Raw genomic sequence first — 21,199 nt, forward strand, 5'->3', positions numbered from 1 at the left:
TGACAACTGGTTTTTTAAAAATGGACTTTAGCTATTTTACTGAATCATTTTTGAAACAGACCCATTATTCTTTTCCTGTGATGTGATTTTCTATAACATCTCAAGTATGATCGACAGTGAAAGAAATCCGTATTATCAGTCTGGATAAATCATTTTAGAAAGCACTCAATATTTCTAACAGTACAGATTTTGACCATTTTCATTACATGTGGATAGTCTATTTGCAGCCCTGAAGTCAGGCTGTGTGGTCTCACCCATGCTTGCACACTGAGTTTCACTTGTGAGTTCCAGGACGTTAAAAACCTCAGAAGTACGTACAAACGCTATGTTCCAGAGTTTTTTTCTGGCATGAAATATACAAGTGTGTCTTAATTTTAACAACTGACTTGATCCTTTAAATCATGGGTATGTCAAGTTTCAAAACCCTGTCCAGGATAATTTCAGGGATATGTGTTTCTCCCAGAGTAAAGGGAAGACCCAGCGCTCTGCCTGGGTGAGCTGCTCTCTCCTTCCCCAGCCTCACTTCCAGCTGCACCCACCGCCTCCTCCCTGCGCTGCAGCCAGTCTGGCCTCTTTCAGGTCCCTGAACATCCCAAGCTCAATCCCTTGTAAGGTGTTAAACATGCTTTTCCTCTGCACGAAACACTCTTCAAATGCTCGGTCTTCTTCTCGTCCTTCACACCTCCTCACAGGGGTCCTCTAATCTACTCTTTGTCTTCACTTTGGTGAGACTATTTGTACTTGTATTATTTGTTTTGATTCCTTATTCAACAGATACTTACGAAGCACCTGCTGTGTGTCAGGCCCTGTGCCAGACACTGGAAATAAAACATTAAACAAAACAAGACAAGCCCTACTCTCATGGAGGTTACACTCTAGTTGGGAGATAGACGAGAACAGTATACAGTATTACTACATAGTGTATTTGATAATGATGAATGCCACAGAGAAAAATAAAGCAGCAACCAGGCAATACTGGATTGTAGTTTTAAATTAAGTAGTCAGGGTAGGCCCTGCTGAGAAGTTAACTTTGGTCTGTTATTTTTTTAGTGCTTTGTTACAAATATCAACAGTCAAATGTTATAGGCCTCCTGTCTTTTGTCAGAGCACTAATTACCTGATATTCATCATATGAATGCAGAGAAAGTTCAACAGTTAAGGGATTTTAAATTATATACAATTGTGATGTGTTCCTTAAAAGATGTGTAGAAATCCTATTTTGGTAAATTGAATCTTTTCTACTTTTTAAATGATAGCCTCACCAGTAAAATAGCACTCCTTAATTTGTCAGTTTTCTAAATTTGGACTTTCCTCCCTCCCCCGGTTTTACTGAGATATAAATGATATACAACATTATGGAAGTTTAAGGTATACAGCATGTTCATTTGATACACTTATACTCGTATATTGCAAAATGATTGCCACCATAGCATTAGCGAACACTTCCATCCTAAGTGGATTTTCTTGTATCAGATTTCTTAAAGGAGGAAAGCTGTACATTGTAAGGGCCCTTACCACTTATCCTGATAAAAATCATACTTTTTCTTTAAAATGTCTAAATACATGCTTCCTTACCCTGTGATGCCAGATGTAACATAGTCTTTCCCCAAGTAGTTGTAACCATGGCGGACAAGGTCTTCACACACATCCTTCACTTTGCTGCCTCCAAATGCAGTGCCATAGTGGAATCTGCCGTCCAACACGCCTGCTTTGCCGGCCAACAGCTCAATCAACTTTCCCACCTGTGAGACGTGAATAGTGATGTGAGTACCTTCCTGTGCTATAAGAATCCTGTTTGTTTATTTAGCTCTGGTCTATTTCCCCAAAAGATTATGAGAGTACTGCTATTAACACGAGTGATAAATTAACAGCAGCAAATATTTATCGCTCTCTTACTGTGTGATGGACTATGGAAAATCTCGACGTGTGTGATGTAAGTTTATGTCTCCCCAAACTGCTATGCGATAGGTACTACTATTTCCCTGACTTTAACACGGGGAATCCAAAGTGCACAGAGGGTAAGTAACTCTCTGCGTCATACAGCTGGTAAGTGGTAGAGCCAGGATTACAAAAAATAACCACAGAAAGGGAAATGCATTAGGTTTAACGCTAGGGGTTCTTTTTGCTGAGGGGTAAGTTTATCACTCCAAAGAACGCTCTGGAAGGAAAGGGCAGACCGCCTCCACTCTCCCTCTGTAGAGGAGAGTAGCCCAGCATTCTCAGGGGCTAGGATCCTGTTTATTTGGCTAGGGTCCAAAGGCCCTTGCTAAAAATCACATCAGTTTCAGGTTCCCATCACCTGCACTAACTACAAACCAACTGCCTGCTTCTTTCTTCCTTAAGGGCAGCACCTCGGAAAAATGCACTGACCGTCATTCGCGATGGGAAGCCATGTGGGTTCATTATGATGTCCGGACAGATGCCAGAATCACAAAATGGCATGTCTTCCTGAGGGACAATCAGGCCACAAACCCCTGGGGGAGAGAAGATTTCATACCACGTGAAGCAGACTGGCAGAAAGGAAGAATACAGTGCTTAATTGGGATCTCCCTGCTGCTGTCTCTATTTCCACTGTTCTCAAACCTTCCTCATGGTCCCTATCAATCAGTAACAACAGCCATTTCCAACAGTCTTGCCAGACAAACAGTTCCAAACGGCTGTCCTTGCAGAAATGTACAGCAGCCTGTGGCCTGGCCTGCTCGCATGACACCCAGTGGTGCTGTCATGCTGCCCAACCTCTTGTGCCACCGAGATGGAAAAGCAGCGGCTTCCCTGGGCCCTGGCATGTCAACGTTCCTGAAACTTCAAGTCAGCAGCAATTTCACTCCTTGTCAGCTAGTCAGTGATCTGCTCCATACTGTACCCAAATCTCAGGAATCCAAGTTCTCTGATCATCAAACACAGAACTGATCAAATGACGGGTGTGTTTAACCTGTGGTTTTAAAAGCCTGTGACAAGCAGTACCCGCGTGTGGCTGACATGCTATTGGGTCTACCTATTGGCTGCAGAGTGCTGGCTGGTTGGCCGAGTTTTGCCACGGCTTCCCAGGCTGAGCCTACACTGCCCCAAGGAACTTTAATTCCTGTAGCTTACAACACATTAGAAAAGTGATCTTTGACTGAAGTTGTCAAGTTGAGTAAGACAATTAAATGCCAAATTATTCTTGGAAGAAAAGACTAGAATTGTAAATGGGATTCTAAGAATAAAAACAGAACAAAACAAAAACCTACCAACTCGATGCACACTACTGGTTGTCTCTTACATTAACTGTACTTTTTTACTCCCTTAACAGTATTCTAACTTTTGGGGATTTTGTTGCTTAAATAGTTCGTAATTCCTCTGATTTCTTTTTCTTGGTAGGAGGAACAGGGGTATAATTTAGAATGTTAACCACAATCTATATAATTTAGAATTGGAAGACTAGTGCACAATGGTAATGGATTAAGAAAAAAATGCTTATATATTTAGTAAAAAAATTCCTTTTCCCTTGTAAAGTTATCAACAATATACTTGTATTGAAAAGAAACTGCTCTCCAAGAAACTTCATTTCTCAGTTTGATTTCTACATAATTACTCAAAGTATCTTTAAAATAAAAATTGAGGGAGGTACTATAATCACCAAGAGCTAAAGTCTAAAGAAAAAGAATGTCATCTGCCTATTTAACATCGGTTATTAATATTCTGTTTTCTAGTGCCTGCCAACAACATGGTAATTAGGTTTGTGGAGTGGAATTCTGGCACATGTCGGTAACTTTAACTGGCTTTTTGGTTGAAATCACCATGTTTCTTGTAAAGTACGCTTTCCTACACCAAGAGAAGAAAAATTCAGTTCACTTAATTTCAAATTCAGCTACAATGTGTCAGATTTAAATCAAGCAGAGAATGTGACCCTTTTTTCTTCCCTCCAAAAATCCATCTGGTCCACACTGAAATTATCTGACAAAACACTAGGGCTACTGGGAAATCTACTCTGAAAGAGATCAAACTGTAAATCGAGGTGCACCAACAACAACATTGTTTAGTAGTGAGCCAAATGTTAAAACCTGCAATTCCTAAAGGGGCTGGTCCTGGGCGAGAATGTCATTTTGGCTGGTGAGGAGATGCAGGGTTCAGCTACATCCCTTAAAAACAGAACCAAAGAAAAGCCTCGGCACCCCTTCAGCAGCAGAGCACGGGGAGATGCTGGCGCGCCTGCTCAGGAGGAAGCCGCCTGATCACCTCCAAGGAGAGAAGGTGGGAGTGAGGGGCAGGCGGTGCAGAAACCCACGAGGAACACGGCCTACTCACACTGGGGGAAGGGAAGGAGAGACAACTTGCACTTTGCGTTTTCAGTTTTAGTCCCCACGTTTAATCAAGCAAATGTAACTTGGTTACTGAAATAAAAGCAATGCTCCTTCCCCTGAAATCTGAATCTCAAATAACTCTGCTGGAAATCTGATTAATATTTAGTAGCAAGCTTCCTTGTTCGGAAGTTATTTTCTTATCAGCCCTTTTCTGACATCACAGTAAAAAATACATGTAAGTAACTTGCGGGTTTTTTCATTCCGTTATAGGAACTGATCTGGCTGCGTTTGGATCAAGGGCACCTGTAAGCCAAAAATTAAATCTTCGCTAACTTAAAATTACTTTAGGCTCTGAAAACCCTTTTATGTGCCAAGATGGTTCCCATAGCAGACAGCCCTGTGTTGTTTGTTTTGTGTGAAAGTGAATGATAAAAGATCCATGAAATCGACACAGAAAGCCAGAACAGCAGAAAGAACTGAGGGCTCTCCATCACTGCGGCTCCTACCCTCTGCTGACTTGTACAACAATGGAAGCTACACATCCAACTGCAGATCTAACACAGCTGTGCATTTCATTAGATGAAGAGCACTGGTGACACAAGTAAATAATTAACTTATTCTGGTCCGCTGACTGTGCTTATGAGACCAGTCATAGCTGACAGATTTTAATACAAGTTAACACAAAGAAACCATAATGAGCTTAGAAGTGAAAACACAATATTTAGACAGAATTTGATGATCTCGAATCTCAAATTAGACAGATGATTTTTAAAAGTTTGTGTTTCACTGAATTCATGAAGGGAAGAAGAGAATTCTAAATCTCAGAACAGACTTTTCTTTTTTTAAAAAAAGGTATTTCCCTGTTGGAGAATTATTCAAATCCTTCATCAAAGCAGGAAGGTTTCTTATTTTCAAATGAAAAAATTGCAACTCGTTTTCTCCAGGGATAGAAGCATAAAATCTCTTCCTAGATTTAGAACTCTTAAAAGTTACAGTCACTCTCCTTGAATGCTGGTTTAAAAATGTAAATGATATGCAGTGCGCGTCTGTGTGTTAACACTCCCCTGGATCCTTGAAAAGAGGATGGACTACAAATAAACCATATCTAATGGAAGCTGTTGCGAAACAATTACCGATTCATACCTTAAATGCTTACACAGCATTTCAAATTTTAAAATAAAATTTCATCCCCTGGCTCACGCTGATGTCTCAACCCCATTGTATACAGCACAACCTCCTGGCAGTGAAATGCAAATACACCGCGTTAACAGAACTGGGAACATTTAATGCACTTATAGGGGCCACTGGGAATTAGACCACAGACTACACACTACCGGACTTTTAACAAATGAAAATAGGTAACAAGGAAAAACTGGAACACGGAAAGTTAGAGCAGAAAGATACCCAGTCAGTAAAATATTATTCCCTCACCCTCAATCATAATTTCAAGTTGTAAAGGTGAGAATTGAGGGAGTCTCCAGAAACCACTAGTCTGACCGCCAAGCCACTCAAGAAGGCAAACCTGAACACTCACTGTCACAGTTTCCTCTGGGTCATGCCCTCGGTGACACTGGCGGCTCTTACACCAATTTGTTATTTCTATTTCCATGGCCTAGCAGAACAACATATAAATCATGTTAAGAATAGTTTTAGCCAGCAAATGTCCAGTTAATCTGATGAATCATTCTTAGAAAGTATTTCTAATTATAAACAGCAACCGACTTGTTCAAAAGTTAGTTTTGGCTTTTTTTAAAAATTAGTTTTAGAGTAATGGTCCTATCTCAATTTAAACAGAAAAGAAAATCGAAGGTAAGAACGTTAATAAAGGTAAGGAAAAACTAAAGTATTCTAATACCTAGACAGGAAAGCAAGTAGCAACTGCAGAAGAAATTATAACATTTTTCACTTAAAAGCTGTTTTTGGTGTGACTTAAATGTGCTGAGAATTGACTAACAAATGGCTTTCTATTTTGTTAACAGCCAGGTTTCATTTTAATATCATACTCTGCTTCACTTTTTAACTTTAAAAAAGTTTTTACTTAGCAAGTCTACCTTCCATGTATAACCACTTTGGGATCAATGTACCACTGAGGTAGATACGTATTCTTACTCTTCCTTTTCTGAATGAGGAAAGAGAGAATCATTTCCCTCAATTACCCCAAGCATATGCTGTGTGACAAGTGCTGTGATGGAGGTGGGGAAATAGTAAGAGATTCAGGGATTCAGTTCCACTTGAGAGGAGTCCTCCACAGTAATCTGACTGAATATTGAAAACGACTGCATTTATTCAATTCAGCTTGCCACCATCTAATGCTCTACTGTATAAATGCAGGTACCTAACTGTTAGCCAAAGTTATTTATTCTGCACAGTTTAATATTCGGCACTAAAAGAAGGGTAAAATGATGCTGTGATTTTTCTCTATTAGTGCAAGAAGAGGGTTGGTGTTTAGTAAAAGAGCGATCGTTCACCAGTGTCTGGTCTAATGAGGTTTGTAACTTGGAGGGGAAATGTCATCTGTAGAGGGCTCATCACCTCTTGGACTCTCAGACCTACGTAGGGCTGGAAATCAAGGACTTGGGTAACCTTAATTGGACTCTATGCTGTTCAACTGGGACTTGGGGGGGGGTGGTAAGCACCACTTTCTGGTGAGCCTTAGTTGTTTGGTCTTTGTAATGGGAATAATTAGCACGTATCTCATGAGGCAATTGTGTTAGAAGAACAGATGAGAGGTACTAATGTCTGAGAGGCACTTTAAGGTCCTCAGAGAAAGGCAGCGTCTAAATACAAGGAATTATTATTACATAACAAACCTAATTATTCTCAGCAGGAAGCAAACAAGCAAAGCAAAGGAGACCAACTTAATGAATGGAAGAAGCAAGTGCAGTTGCACTAACTTGGGCTGGAGAAGCTGAAAAGCAGCTCCCCCCGGCTGCGCTGTGCAGATCATTTCCCATTATCAGGACAGTGTTCCTAATAACTCTGGGGGTTCACAGGACTTAGGCTTCGGATTTCTAGCGTGGAATAGTTTACTGCTGATGAATATGGTGGTAAATGGGGCCAAAGAAGCAGCAGGAATGCTTTCAAGTTCGACCGTTCGAATGAAGTAAGAAAGTTTTTGCTTTGAATAAACTCATCTCCATAAGCCTTTCTATATTCAGAAATGTAAATCTCTAAATCAAAACTTGAAGGCTAACACAGGTGGTTACTCCTTTCTTCCTTTCCGCCTTTCCAGTGATTGAATTAACCTCCCTTTTATTTTTCTCACCACCACCTTAAATAATCCCAAGGGGGAGGGGAGGCGACAAAAACTGTTGAATCATATTAGCTTTGTTCTGTTGTTGAATCACTTCCAGATCTATCACATCATTTGCCATATCCCGGTTGACATAATTTTAATTCGGCTCTTCCTTACATGTTAACAGATAAATAATGCATAAGAAAACTTGATTAGCTTTCTTATTAAAACATCACTCTAAATGAGAGGAGGCGCTAGAAGACAATACAGTTTTTACACGGCTTTCCCATGAGCAGTTGAATGGTTTGATGTGATAAATTTGCATAGTCTGAAGCACACAAAGGGCTGATTAATTGAAACCCTTACAATGGTTCTGGAAGCAGCTATTGTAAAACAATAACCATAGGAACTTTGCAAAATACACACGGCTGAATGTGTCAAGAGCTTAATAAAATGTGTTGAGGCTACACTATTTGGAAACAGAATTGGCGATTTTTATTCTGGGCCATAAAACACTAAACACTCTAATTTCAAAGCTTTTTAGTTGGGTATTTACTGAAAGGTCAGAGGGTTATGGGCTAGCTTCCGAAGACCAAAATTTGTTCTTAAAATAGTAAATTACATAAAGTCTCCTTACAGTGAAGGTGTCTCTGTGGACAAAATAATCCTGGTTTCCAACACGAAAGTAACAGCTGCCAGAATTTCTTTCTGGACCAAAACTCTGAAGGGTCGTGTGGCATCATACACCTTATCTGGGGCTCACACTATTTGCTCCAGCGGCCCCTTTCCTCTCCCCTCCCACTTAGAATCTTTCATTCAAGCAGGATCAAGCAAAGGAGGGAGCCAAAGACTTCCTGACTTTGAAGCTTCAGTCTCGCAGAGAGGATTTTAGATGGTCTCAAGTGCTACATGAGTACAAGGTGTCATTATTATTACTTTCAATCAGAGTCTTTTCATTCTCTCAATGTTAGAAAACATAACCTAGAAAAAAAGAGATAAAGGTCGAGAACAAGCAAAATTTTTACCCAAACCTTGTTTAACGAACAAACTTTCCTCTCGGCTTTTTGCCACGCACGAATTAACACTTTCTTACTTCCCACACAGCCTCTTTATTTATACCTACTGTATAAGGACTTTTTAATGTGTTGGAAAGTCAGAGTAGGTATTCTTTTCGTTTAATAAACATTCAATCAAAATCTTAATAAATTAATTCAGTAGGTTGTTGAATAACTTTGATTAATACAAAGTGGAAGCAAATGACCTTATAATGGAAGTTTTGTTGAACAAGAGAGGGTCAAAGATGAATCTTCCAAACAATTTTAACCATAAATGCATAATCCTCATGAACCAAAATACACACACTGAACCATTCCATGAAAAACCTGCGTTTTGATAAGACTATGCTTCTCTTTTAAAACTAAGGTTGACTTCACTCTATTTAAACTAGCTGCCTGAGGATTTAGGGGGAGATACCAAGGAGAGTATGCCATTATCTCAGATTTGCAGTTATTAAAAAGCTTCTGTTTGCCAGGACAAACACACTTGCTCAAATAGAGTTCTTCCTCTCCTTAGGAATACTGGTTGGCATTACTGCCTGATTCTGTGATCTACAAGACCTTTGTTGGAGGTGCTAATCCTTTTTCACATGAGAGACTGAGAAACGTTCTTTCAGGGAAGTGATATATTGCCTTTCCCCCTCCCCACATCAAAGGAGTCCACTTTTTCCTCCCTCATTGTGAACCGCAGCAAAAGTAAGAGGAAATCTGGAAATATAATAATTTGGTTTGTCTGAACACTGAAATGAGACTTGGGAATTCCTTAGGCCGACAGATATTTTCTGTTAAAGAATTAAAAAACAAAACAGGACATTTATTCACCTTCTAATAAATACACTAACCATCAGAAAAAGCAAGGTTCACGATAAAGATGAGTTACCTTTATATAGAACTTATACCAAAGTTAAAGAGGCTTACATAAGTTATTTTGATTTTAATAAACAGTCTAGTTGCAAACTTGACTCCGATCAGCATTATATGTGGATGTCTCTTCCTATCTTTAACTCTGTCTATAAACTGATCAAGACAGAATATGAAGCTAAGACATGGAGAACATCCCAGACCCATGTTCTGCTCTATTTCCCTCCATGGAGCATCATTATGCCTCTATCATGTAAGTCATGGCTTCATTCAGGTGTCTAGAAGTCTAGAACACTCGGAAAGGAGATCAAGACCATGGTTTGAATACTTCTCCCAAGCTGAAATTAAAGCAAAACTAAAAAACTTTCTTTGTAAACAAATACACAACAAATTCAGAACTTTGGTGCATTGAAAGTTATTACTATATCATCTCACCTGTTCCAGTATTTTGCATTCTACTAAAGGATGGACTATTCTAGAGATTCTTGATCAAAGGCCCAACTCTTTGAGGGGAAGCCGATTCACTGCACATTTACTGATAAGGTACAGAATGGACCTCACAAAGGCCCAAAGGAGGACTGTGCTTTATTAACGTCTTTGAATTTCTCATTAGAAGACAGCATTGAACTCCCTTATCTAAAAAGTGTGCTATGAATGAATCCTGCCTGCTTCTCAAGCTGGAGTAGTCTGTATGCTAATTGGGACAGCCTTTTCTTTATGAAATACTTTCTCCTTGTATTCTTCCTTGACTCTCTCTGCTTAAGCCATCTCCATTCTGGAGGTGACAGAAGGCAATGCTGCTTACTGGGTCTGTCACATTTTTCACAGCTACTGATCAAACACTTTTTCTTCCGTGGGCCTCCTCTGATCAGTTACATTCAATCTTGGCTCATCAAACAGCACTGATATTGGTCCCCAACCACTCAGTACTGATTTTCCTGCTCCAGTTCACCCACTCATTCCTCCTCTTCCATCTCCTTCCTGAGCTCTCTCCTCACATAAACTACTGCTCTTTTGTTTCTGCCTCACATTTGTTTCATTTCGCTATTGTTATCCTACCACCTTTGAAATGTTCAGGCTCTCGCAGGATACATACTCATGTTCTATGAAATGAAACAAGTTTCAAGTCTCCTCTGATTGTTAGAGAAGATATTTTCAGAGGTATCAGGTGCAGAAATTCAATCTACACACTATGGGTGTATAAACAGAACCTCTAACAACAGTTCCGTCAAAGTCTACTTTTAACAAAAGACAAAAATCAGGCAACGTGCAGGGCCACACTGCTTTCTTAACACCTGTAACAAACTTAATGCTCTAAATGGAGGGGGGAAAGAGGTGGGCATAAAGATACACTAAATCAAAATAATCTTTACATTTTCTCAGAGAGAACACACATGTGTCGGCTTGCAGGTGATGCTACAAAGAAAAACAAAAAAACCAAAAAACTATTTCCAAACAACTCTACATGTCAACAGTGAAACTAGGTTTAGCTAACCACTGGCCTTACTCTGGTGCGTATCTAGACCAAAACAGAAACAAATCACTTCAGGAATCATGGTGTGTGTGACACACATACCCTGAAAATTCACAACACTATGAAATTTTTATCAGCTCCTATCAAGCACAAGTAGCAAAAATGATGTTACGGACTATTTTCTCCATTTCATTCATATTTTACTTGCCAACATCCAACTTTTGGTCTGATCCAGTTCATCTTTGGGCCCCACACGAAGGGCTAGGTTATTGCGTGGATCCTTAGAGACGCTGCCAGCTGTGCCTGCTGCACATGAATGTTCCACATCAGCTCAGTGTCATCGCTCCTTTTCTGAGCCTAACTGTGACAGCTAGCCAGCTGAATCCCGAGAATGGTCCAACTTAAGGGCTTTTACATCTTTTACACCTTTTACATCTGCTCACATACTTGATAGATTTTGAATTTTAACTATGACTGCTAAAACCTGACAGAGAGGACCAATTAAAGAAGGGAGTAGGGACAGTGTTTTACAATGAGTTGATTTTAGAAGGAAAGGGATACCTGAAAACAGGGTTCTATGTGAGGAGTATATCTTAATACGAGGGTTTAGCAGGCATTTCTAGAATAAGGTATGGGGGGGAATAGTATTTATTTACTGTGGATTGGTGGCCGAGAAGTGCTGTGTAAAGTTGTTTATCCAGGAAGACTGGGAATTTTAAGATGACCACCTTATGGAAGAGACACAAAAAAGATGTAAGAAATATTAGATTCAGTCTCAGGAAAAGGCTATGTCCTATCCAAGGCGAAATCTCAGGAAATATGGCAATCCTGGGGGCAGAGTAGTAATGGGCTATCAGAAGAGAAAGCCACCTGAACCAGATTCAACAGGCAATGCACTAAGAATCAAAAACCTGGATTCAAATCCAGACTCTGCCAGAATTAAGCCATGGTAAGCAAGATACTCAACTCTCTGGGCTTCAGTTTGTTTCTATATAGTAGGAATAAGAATACCAACTAGAACTGTAAAGGTTAAAGGATGGGAGATAGATGAAAATGCCTGTAAATTATTAATACACAAAAGGTAAAATACTACCCTGTTTTCCTGAAAATAAGACCTAGCCAGACAATCAGCTCTAATGCATCTTTTGGAGCAAAAATTAATATAAGACCCAGTATTATATTATTATATTATATTTATTATATTATATTATATCATATCATATCATAGTATATTATAATATAGTATTATACCCAGTCTTATAGTAAAATAAGACCGGGTCTTATATTAATTTTTGCTACAGAAGACGCATTAGAGCTGGTTGTCCGGCTAGGTCTTATTTTCGGGGAAACAAGGTATAAATGTATATGCAAATGACCCCAAATTTTACCTCTAGCCTTAACCTCGCATTAGAGTGCCGGACTCTATACCCAACTGTGTACTCACCATCTTTACCTGGAGTCTAGTGGGCATCTCCAACCCGAGGCCCAAACTCTCAGCCCCCGCCCCTGCCTGACTGCAGAACACGATCCCTTCCCAATCCTCCCCATCTTGGAAACAGCATCACCAGCTGCCCAGGCCACAAACCTCATCCTCAGTTCCTGTCTTTTTCCCCTGCCACATCTCAGCTCTCGGCAAGTCCTGTTGGCTCTACCTCCAGAGTATATCCGGAATGCGGAACTTCTCTCCATTTTTCCCACTACTACCCTAGTCCAAGCCACCAGCCTCTCTTGCCTGGAACTCTGCATTAGTCTCCCTGCTTCTCTCACTGGTGGCCCCTCCAATCTGTCCTCCATATGGAACCGAGGGTGATCTCTTAAATTGGTAGCTTAGATCTTGTCACTCCTTTGCTTACAGTCACCATCCAACAGGCCTACCGGTTCCCAGCATATTAAGAATAAAGTCCAAACTCTTTTCTTGGCTACAAGGCCCTGTAGAACGTGCTCCTATTCTGTTTTTCTCACCATACTTCATACCATGCGCCTCCTCCAGCATATGACTGGACTTTTTCTGTTTCTTTACACCAAGCTCGTTCACGCCTCAGGGCTGGCTCCTTCTCATCCGTCAGGTCTCAGCTCAAACGTCACCTTTTCCAAGAGGCTGTTCCTGATCATTCATCGAAAGTACCCCGCCCCTCACCCCAAACTAGTCACTCTTTCACATCATTCTCACGTACAGCACTAACCACTACCTTATTTTATCGTGTTTGTATTTTTGTTTACTTCTTTTCATCTGCTTCCTTCCCTGAGGGAACATCCACCCCAGGAGAGTGAGGCCCTGTCTGTTTTGTTTGCCACTGTATTTCCAGGATCTAGAACAGTGCCTGGTACACCCGAGGTACCATGTTGCTTTGTGGTCGGTGCCCTCAGTTACCAGGCTTACAACCAGTCACAGTGGCCCCTTTCCTCTCTATGCCTGCCAGTCAGCAGGTCCCTTGGATTCGTTCTTCTCTGTTGTCCACCATTTTGTCCACGAGACCCACCTTCACCACAGCCCTCCAGGTCCACCTCCCACTCAATCTCAGAAGCATTCCCTTCCTGGCCAGCTGCAGCAGACGACACAGGGCAGACCTGAAGGCAGCAACTCACCTTGACTAACCGCGGGCTGTGCACCAGGCACTGTGTTCACTGTACATTATTTTGTTTAATCCCCACAACAACTGCTAGGAAACTCCATTGCAAAGAGGAGGCGGCCACGGCATAAAGGGATAAAATAGCTCATTTAGCGCTCACGACCTTTACTTCTCTGCTATACTCTTTCTCAACCTGAGGCTTTCTTTAAATGCTGAACACAGAGGGGCCATGAAGAAAGGGGGAATGTGCCCAGTCAGTCCCCCATAGGACAGGGCATGACTGATGGGTGTCCATTACAGACACGTGCACTCAGCCCAATAGGACCATTGGGACGGTGCCACTACAGCACAGGCTGCCTCAGAAAGCAGAGAGGGCCTCCCTTCACATGCCATATGCAAAGTGGAAAACCATCTGCCAAAGGTCATCCAAAAGGCATTCTTCTACTGGGAAGACGGATTTAGACTAGACTTCTAAAAGGTCTCTTCAAACGCGAAGGTTTTACTCCTGTCCACAATAAACTCTCAACTTCTCTCTCGTGAATGGTCTTTACCGTATAATTTATCACGGAACTTGATGTAATCCTTTGTATTCATGTTTCTGCTTCAGGTACGCAGCCAGCTCCTCATGGGCATTAGCCAAGCGTTGAGTTTCCTTTCTACCTCCCAGAGAGCCCAACACAGTATTAAACCCACACTAGTGATTTAATTAGACCAAATAGATTTCTCTAGGGCTGTCGAGGCAGATTCTCATTGGTGCCCATGGTACGCATATGGGTGGGCATGTGTATTTAGTTATTGTGGTTGCAAAAGCTTCAGTGGGCTTGTGTGGTCTGCTCCCTTACTTTTCTCAGGTCTTTACTCAAATTAGGATTGGGGAGCTGTGAGTCTTGGGTGATGAAACTCCTAGTACCATCTGGATAAAGATGAGACAGCCTATTTCTGATATGTACTAGGAAGAATAAATTACACTAATTTGGGAGGGGTGATTTTTGGTTTGTTATATCTGTGCGTTTAAGATATTTTATTGAATAAATTATTCCACGAACATACTGAGCAGATATCATATTACATGCAACGTGCTGTGTTGGAGGTTTGGGTTAAATAAATTAGGAGGGCCTGTTTCCTATCCTCAATGACCCTACTGAAGTCAGCCAACAAAGTATTCTGCATACTTAACAACAATATATACACGCAAAACTATTGCTACTTTTGAATCTCTACAATTTTATTTATCAATGAAAAGGACTTAAAAAAATAGGTTCCACTACTGTCATGTTCCTGGCTTCAGATGAGTAACATTCAAGGAAAGGATCAAAACAGTACACCTAGTTACAATAACAATCCAGAAAACACATAAGCAATTCTCAGATAATTAAGAATTAACAATGTGATTAACACCCTTTTGACGACTGTTAGCACTTCTTAATTCTGAGTATGTGAGCTTTAAACATTTTTAAGTTAGCTTTCAATTTTAGAAATGATTAAAATAACCAATAAAAATAAGAGGCCTAGAGACAAGGCTCTGGTTAGTAGACAAATGGTTGGTGCTCTAAAAATCCTTCTCTTATATTAAAATAATTTATTAAATAACCTTTTATTAAATAACCTTTTATTAAAATAATTTTAATTTCAGTTCTATAAATTATAGTGAAAAAAACTGAGCACACTTAGCAATCTTGTGTTGAACATTCTCGAATACTCGTAGACATGGATTTCCAATAAACATGGCAGATGAAATGCGTTCATCTCCACTTACTCTCCAAAGCTCACTAACATGAGTTGAAAAATATTAAGGTATAAACCTGTAAGGAAAAAAAGACTGGGCAAGAGATAATCACACAATTTTGAAAACTCACGAATATAGGAAAGAACAGTAAGTGGCTTAGCAGAAGGAGCACGGTAAACTTAAGTACCTGAAGAGGATGTATGAAGAAGTGAGCTGATTCAGCCTTTACCCCATTACTGGGAAGACTCAGAAAACGCAGACACAGTACTGATAAAAGTGGGATGAAGTGTGGGGCTGAAAACAGGAAGACTGACTCAAAGTCACCCCATCCATCAACAACTCCAGTGGGCTCTATGTTTAAGCTGTCTAGACTGCTCCCTTCTTACCATTTCCCTATTATTATGCTTTTCCCACTCACTACCAACTCTTACCCAAGTCACTGTACTAGCATTTTAGCTGCTCTGTCCCTTGTGCCCCACAGTAGCCAGAACAAACCAGGTCCTATTTCTCATCTGCTCAAACTCCTCCAGCGGCTGGCCCTCTCACTCAAACAGGTTCACAGATGGCCTCATATCTGACTAGTCACCGCTCACTGGCTCTGCTCTGGCCACAATGGCCTTCTGACTGGACCGCCAGCACACCAGGCTAGCTCCAGCCTCAGGTCTTCCTTTACCTCCAGTGCTCTTCAGCCAGAGGGGGTTTGGTCTGCTCCCATACTTCTCTCAGGTCTTTACCCAAATGTCACCTTTTCAGTGAGGTGGTGTTCCTCAACCACTTCACCTAAAATCTCAACCAGTAACCACACTCCTCCTCTACAACATGCTTCCTAGTCACCTCTCAATCTTATTGCTTTCATCTCAACACTTCTCATTCATTCATTTTCTCTCTTTCACACGAGAATGTAAGCCCCACAAAGGATGGAATTTTGTCTGTTTTGTTGACTGCTGATCACTAGGGCCTAGAATACAATCAGACACTTAGAAGATACTTAATAAATACTTGTAGAAATAAATGTCTGTATAAGAAATCACCAGAGCCCAAGTTTCTATTCCCCAACCCATATAGCGAGGAAATTACCATTCTTCCCCATCCTTACTTGAGAAACTGAATGACAATGAACCGAGATCCAAGGGTAGCAAGCACAGCAGAGGGTGGGGTGAGGTACTGGCCTGATAAAGAGGAATTAAATGAAAGTCTGTGCACTGTGTGGGCTGCAGCCCCGTCTCTACCTGGCTCTTAGGTCAGCGGTTGCTTTAAACACTATCCCTGCCTTCACTCCTAACTCTAACCTGCAGGCAGCAGTTACAAAGATCCTAGGTAGAAACTGAATGGCACCACCAATAAGAAGGGTTCAATGCCTGATCACCCTACAACGACTTCCACCAGTTAAGACGCTCACTACCTGGGACATAGAGCTTCCAATCTCTTTTTGTTGTTCAAGTAGGTACCAGGCATTAGAGGAAAGCTTCCAACAAAAACAAAAAATCAGACCCTAAAACACATAGGAGGGACAGAAACATCTCAAGAAATAAAGACAAAATTAAGAACAAAAGAAAAACAAAAAGAAAAAATAAAACCCCAAAACTGTAAAGCTAAAAACAAAATAAAAAACCAAAAATATATATCTGTGGCTATAAAAAGGAAGAGTATAAATTAAAATTTAAAACTTATTTAGAAATTAAAAATATGAAAGGTTAAAGAAAACAAATCTGGAAAATAAAGTCATCAAATCTCCTAGAAAGAAAAATAAGAAAATAAAGAAATGGGCAATGGGGAAAATGATGAGAAAACTGGAGCATCAATCTGGAAGATCTAATATCTGATAAGAAAACCAGAAAGGGTACAAGGAAAATGATGAAGAGGAAATTATCAACAAAACAATATTAGAAAATGTCCAAGAATTAAAAGAACTTGAACTTCCAAGGATTCAGAACTATTTCCTAGCATAAGGAATGAAAAACAGGTCTATGAAAGGTCAGAATTCCAATAGAAGATAGTAAAAGCTTCTGAGTGGGGATTTGGAGTGCAGTGGGGAAGGAGAAAGAGGGAAAGCAGGAAGAAGGAAAGGAGGGACAAAAACAGGTCACACACAAAAAGATCAGGAAGAATGATGTTACAATTCACTCGTGTAAGTAATGTGGACTCTAGATGATAATGTAGCAGTGCCATCAAAATCCTTAGAGAAAAGAATGTTTCAACCTAGAATTCTACATCCAATCAAAGTATAAATCAAGTATGAAGACAGAACATGTTCAAACATACGTGACTTAATGAATGGAGTATTCCACTACGGGGGGGAGAGGAGAAAATGTGACATGGGAAGAGCCAAGAAATAGGGGCTCAAGTGGGAATTTCATAAATGATTAACATTCAGCAGACTTAGAATGTCTTATGGACTGTGTCCTTCCAAAATTCATACGTTGAAGACCTAACCCTCTGGACATCTTAGGATGTGCCTGCATCTGGAGATAGGGCCTTGAAGAGGTAATTAAGGTTAAATGAGGTCATTGGGGTGGGCCCCAATCGTATGATTAGTGTCCTTATAAGAAGAGGGAGAGATAGCAGGATGCGCTCCTGCACAGAGGAAAGACCACGTGAGGACACAAGGAGAAAGCTGCCACCTGCAAGTCACGGAGAGAAGCCTTAGGAGAAACCACACCTGCCAACACCTGACCTTAGACTTCCAGGCTCAGAACTGTGAGAAAATAAATTTCGGTTGTTTGAACCACCCAGTCTATGTATTTTTATTACAGCAGCCATAGCAAACTAACAGAGTGCCTTACAACCTTTTTGGAAGACACTCCTAGGGCACACATATGAGGCTGCTCATGGCCGTGCCGCCTCAGGCCCTGCCCAGCACTCCTGGGGCACCGATGTCCCAGCTCATCTATCTATTACCACTTCTTAGCACTGGGAAGCTTTGGTTCACAGAACCACCACCAGTTTGGAGTAGGAAGACTGGGGGTCATTACAAAGGAGATCTTCTGGAAAAAATATGGTCCCGACAGACTACTGATCATATGGACAACTGTACTGAGAGGCTGTTGACGGTGTAGAAGAATGGTAATAAGAATAAGGAAAATTTAAAAAATAAGATTAACTTCAGAAGACAATAAAGTTATATAACAAAGGAAATGCACTCAACAACTGCTTGCTTTAGAAGTGAACAATATTTATGTAGTCATTATAATGCAATCTAAATAATTAAGTAACCCCAAATTATGATAAATCTATGCAGGGGGTGGGGGTGGAGAGTAGGGAACAGAGGTAACATATATCTATCATGTAATAGGAAATCACTATCTAAAATGGTTAATGAATGTATAGCTGTTTAAGAATATTATTTAGAAATACGAAGGTAAAAATGAGAAGAAATTGCTTCTGGGAAGCAAAATTAGAAGGCAGAGACTGATGTTTATCAGTACAAAAACCTCCTTTTCTGTACTTTTTGACATTTTAAAACCATATGCACTTATGACTTGATAAAAAGTTATACCTAAAAAAATAAAACTTATGTTCCATTACGGGGGTTCTATGTCATTCCTTCCATTACTCTGTTAAAAGCTTACATTACCTACTTTTTTTGTTTGTTTGCTTGTTTCCCCCCCAACTTTTCAATAAATCTGATGAAGCTGTGAAAGAAGGAACCATCAAGGGAATCCAGGCTAATCAGAAGGTTTTTACCCTTGGATTAGGCCATCTGGAAAAGGAAAACTAGCAAGATAAAGTCCTCACTACAAGCGAAAGGTCATCTAAACCCAGGAGGGCTTCTTTCGGTTTTGTGTCGACATGCACAAGTCAAAGCTCCTCGAAGATTGAACAGCTCTCTAAAATCTGCTGTTTCAAGTCACTGCAAGTTGGAAACCACTTCTGTCAATGCACATTATCTCTATCATATTAATAGTTTGAAAAACGCAACAGCACAAAGGCTTACTGACATTTTACCTAGAGGTCTATATTTATAAGAACTTACTGATCAAATTATGTTTTTCATTTTCAAAAGTACTGCTTCGTCTATACTATACACACACACTCACATACAATGTATAGGTTAAAACCTGTGCAAAATCAATCCATCAAGGGAAGAGAATCTGTCCATTTCCATTTCCCCTACCTTCAATTCATTCATGTAGTAAACCATTATAAACTACCACACATCAACGATGAGAAAGGCTCTATCAGGCTTTATGAAAATATGAGGACATGGTCCCTGCCTTCAGAAAGTTTAATGGAGTTAGAACATGGTGGATAATTGCTGAAATATATCCCAGCCTTCAAATCTTCACATAATACTCTAATGGAATTAAAGTATTTGGGATTAGATTAGTATTTGGGATTTAGTATTTGGGATTTGGGATTTAGTACAAGGATTTGGGATATCTGAAATTTGTAAAGTGATTCAGAATGGAGATGCTCGCTTATGGTGTGCATTCTTGCAAAGCTGCCAGTGCCAACATTTTGTAAGAAGAGAATCCAGCTTTGCTCTTGTCCTGGTAATAGGTCAAGTAGAACAGAGGTGGTAAACAAGGTTATGGTTACCCCAGAATGACTTAGGAGTGCATCTCAGAAGTTGTCAAGACCAAGAGAGAAAGAGAAGTGGTTTCAATATAGAGAATTTGATTGTCACTGGTAAGCAGCAGAAAACACTAGAACCTAAAGATGTTTAAAAATACTCAAAAGGTATTAAGAGGTAGCATCAGCCAGAATGATTTTTTAAAATCCTAAGTCAGATCATGTCGTATGTCTGCTGAAAACCCTGCAGTGACTCCCCAAACACTGAGAGTAAAGAAAGCGGAAGCCTTGTGGCGGCAGTGATTATGACCACCCCCATACCTGTCGCCCTCTCCTGCTGTGCTCCCCACTCCCCCATTCACTCTGCTCCAGCCACACTGTCCTCAGCAACCTCCCACCTCAGGGTCTTTGTATTGCCCTTACCCTCTGCCTGGGGCACTCTTTCCTCAGATATGCACTCACCTAAGTCACTCACCATCTTCATAAATGTAACTTTCTCAATGAGTTTTATTAATACCACCATTTTTAATATGACAACCTGTCCTCTCCACACCCCGGATCGTCTTTATTCTAAGGTCTTTATTCTAACGACTGACACATAATAAATACTCAGTAAAACTAGGTTTGAAAAATTGAATAAACAAATGCGGTTCCAAAGGGGCTGACAGTATCATTGTCTCCTGACCACAGCTGGTTGGTCCAGTGTGGGAAGAGGACATGACTGTGCCAATCAGAATTCTTTCTCAGATTTTTTTTTTTTTTGGTATACCAGAAGCTAAAATAAATCCAATTCTTAGGCAGTGAAAAAAGAAAACAGAACATCTTAGAAAACAGTATGAAGTCAAAGTCATATTTACAGATGGAACCAATTCTTTCTTATCAAGTATTGACAGGTTAAAATAATCTTGCATCTGTCAACTGAACTAAAAATGCTTTTGATGAAATAGTACCTTAGTCAGAAAAACTTTCATTGATGGAATAACGACTAGGATGGATTGATGTGACCAAAAAAATTGTAATATTTGACATACTTGCTTAGCAAATAAACAGCTAACATCAGCAAGAACATAAGGTGTAGTTACCTTCAAACCAATCAATTAAAAACAAGAAAATGTTACACTAGTAATTTATAAGCAAAGGTGAGATTCAAGGTTGAAGAGTAGAATGCGTAACAGCCAAGGTTAAAACAATCCTTGCTATCCTTTCTTCAGCACATACTATGTGCCAAGCACGATGCTAACTGCGTAACAGTCAGGACAGCCTAGCTGTTCTGGTAAAGCTGTCAGGTAAAGAGCATAGACTCGAGCCAGGCTGCCAGGTTCAAAAACCGGTTCTCACCAATTGGGGAGACCTTGGGCAAGCTACTAACCATTCTGTGCTTCTGTTTCCTCTTCTGTAAAATGCGGATAATGATAGTACCTGCTTCCCAGGATGGTATAAGAAGTAAATGAGTCAGAATATGTGACGTCCTGAGCACACTCCT

At 40.3% G+C, this 21,199-nt stretch overlaps 1 protein-coding gene across 1 annotated transcript in view; it reads right to left on the reverse strand.

Moving 5' to 3' along the window:
• POLR3B (RNA polymerase III subunit B) overlaps positions 1–21,199 on the reverse strand; it is a 115,515-nt gene that overhangs the window by 10,955 nt on the left and 83,361 nt on the right. Inside the window, exons 24-25 of the mRNA XM_081060968.1 lie at positions 2,371–2,474; positions 1,576–1,742 (exon numbers count right to left, since the gene is read on the reverse strand). Coding sequence (XP_080917094.1) covers positions 1,576–1,742; positions 2,371–2,474 — 271 coding nt within the window. The remainder of the gene's footprint in view (positions 1–1,575; positions 1,743–2,370; positions 2,475–21,199) is intronic.

The sequence above is a fragment of the Rhinolophus hipposideros genome, assembly GCF_964194185.1.
Source record: "Rhinolophus hipposideros genome assembly, chromosome: 9".
NCBI classification, from domain to species: domain Eukaryota; kingdom Metazoa; phylum Chordata; class Mammalia; order Chiroptera; family Rhinolophidae; genus Rhinolophus; species Rhinolophus hipposideros.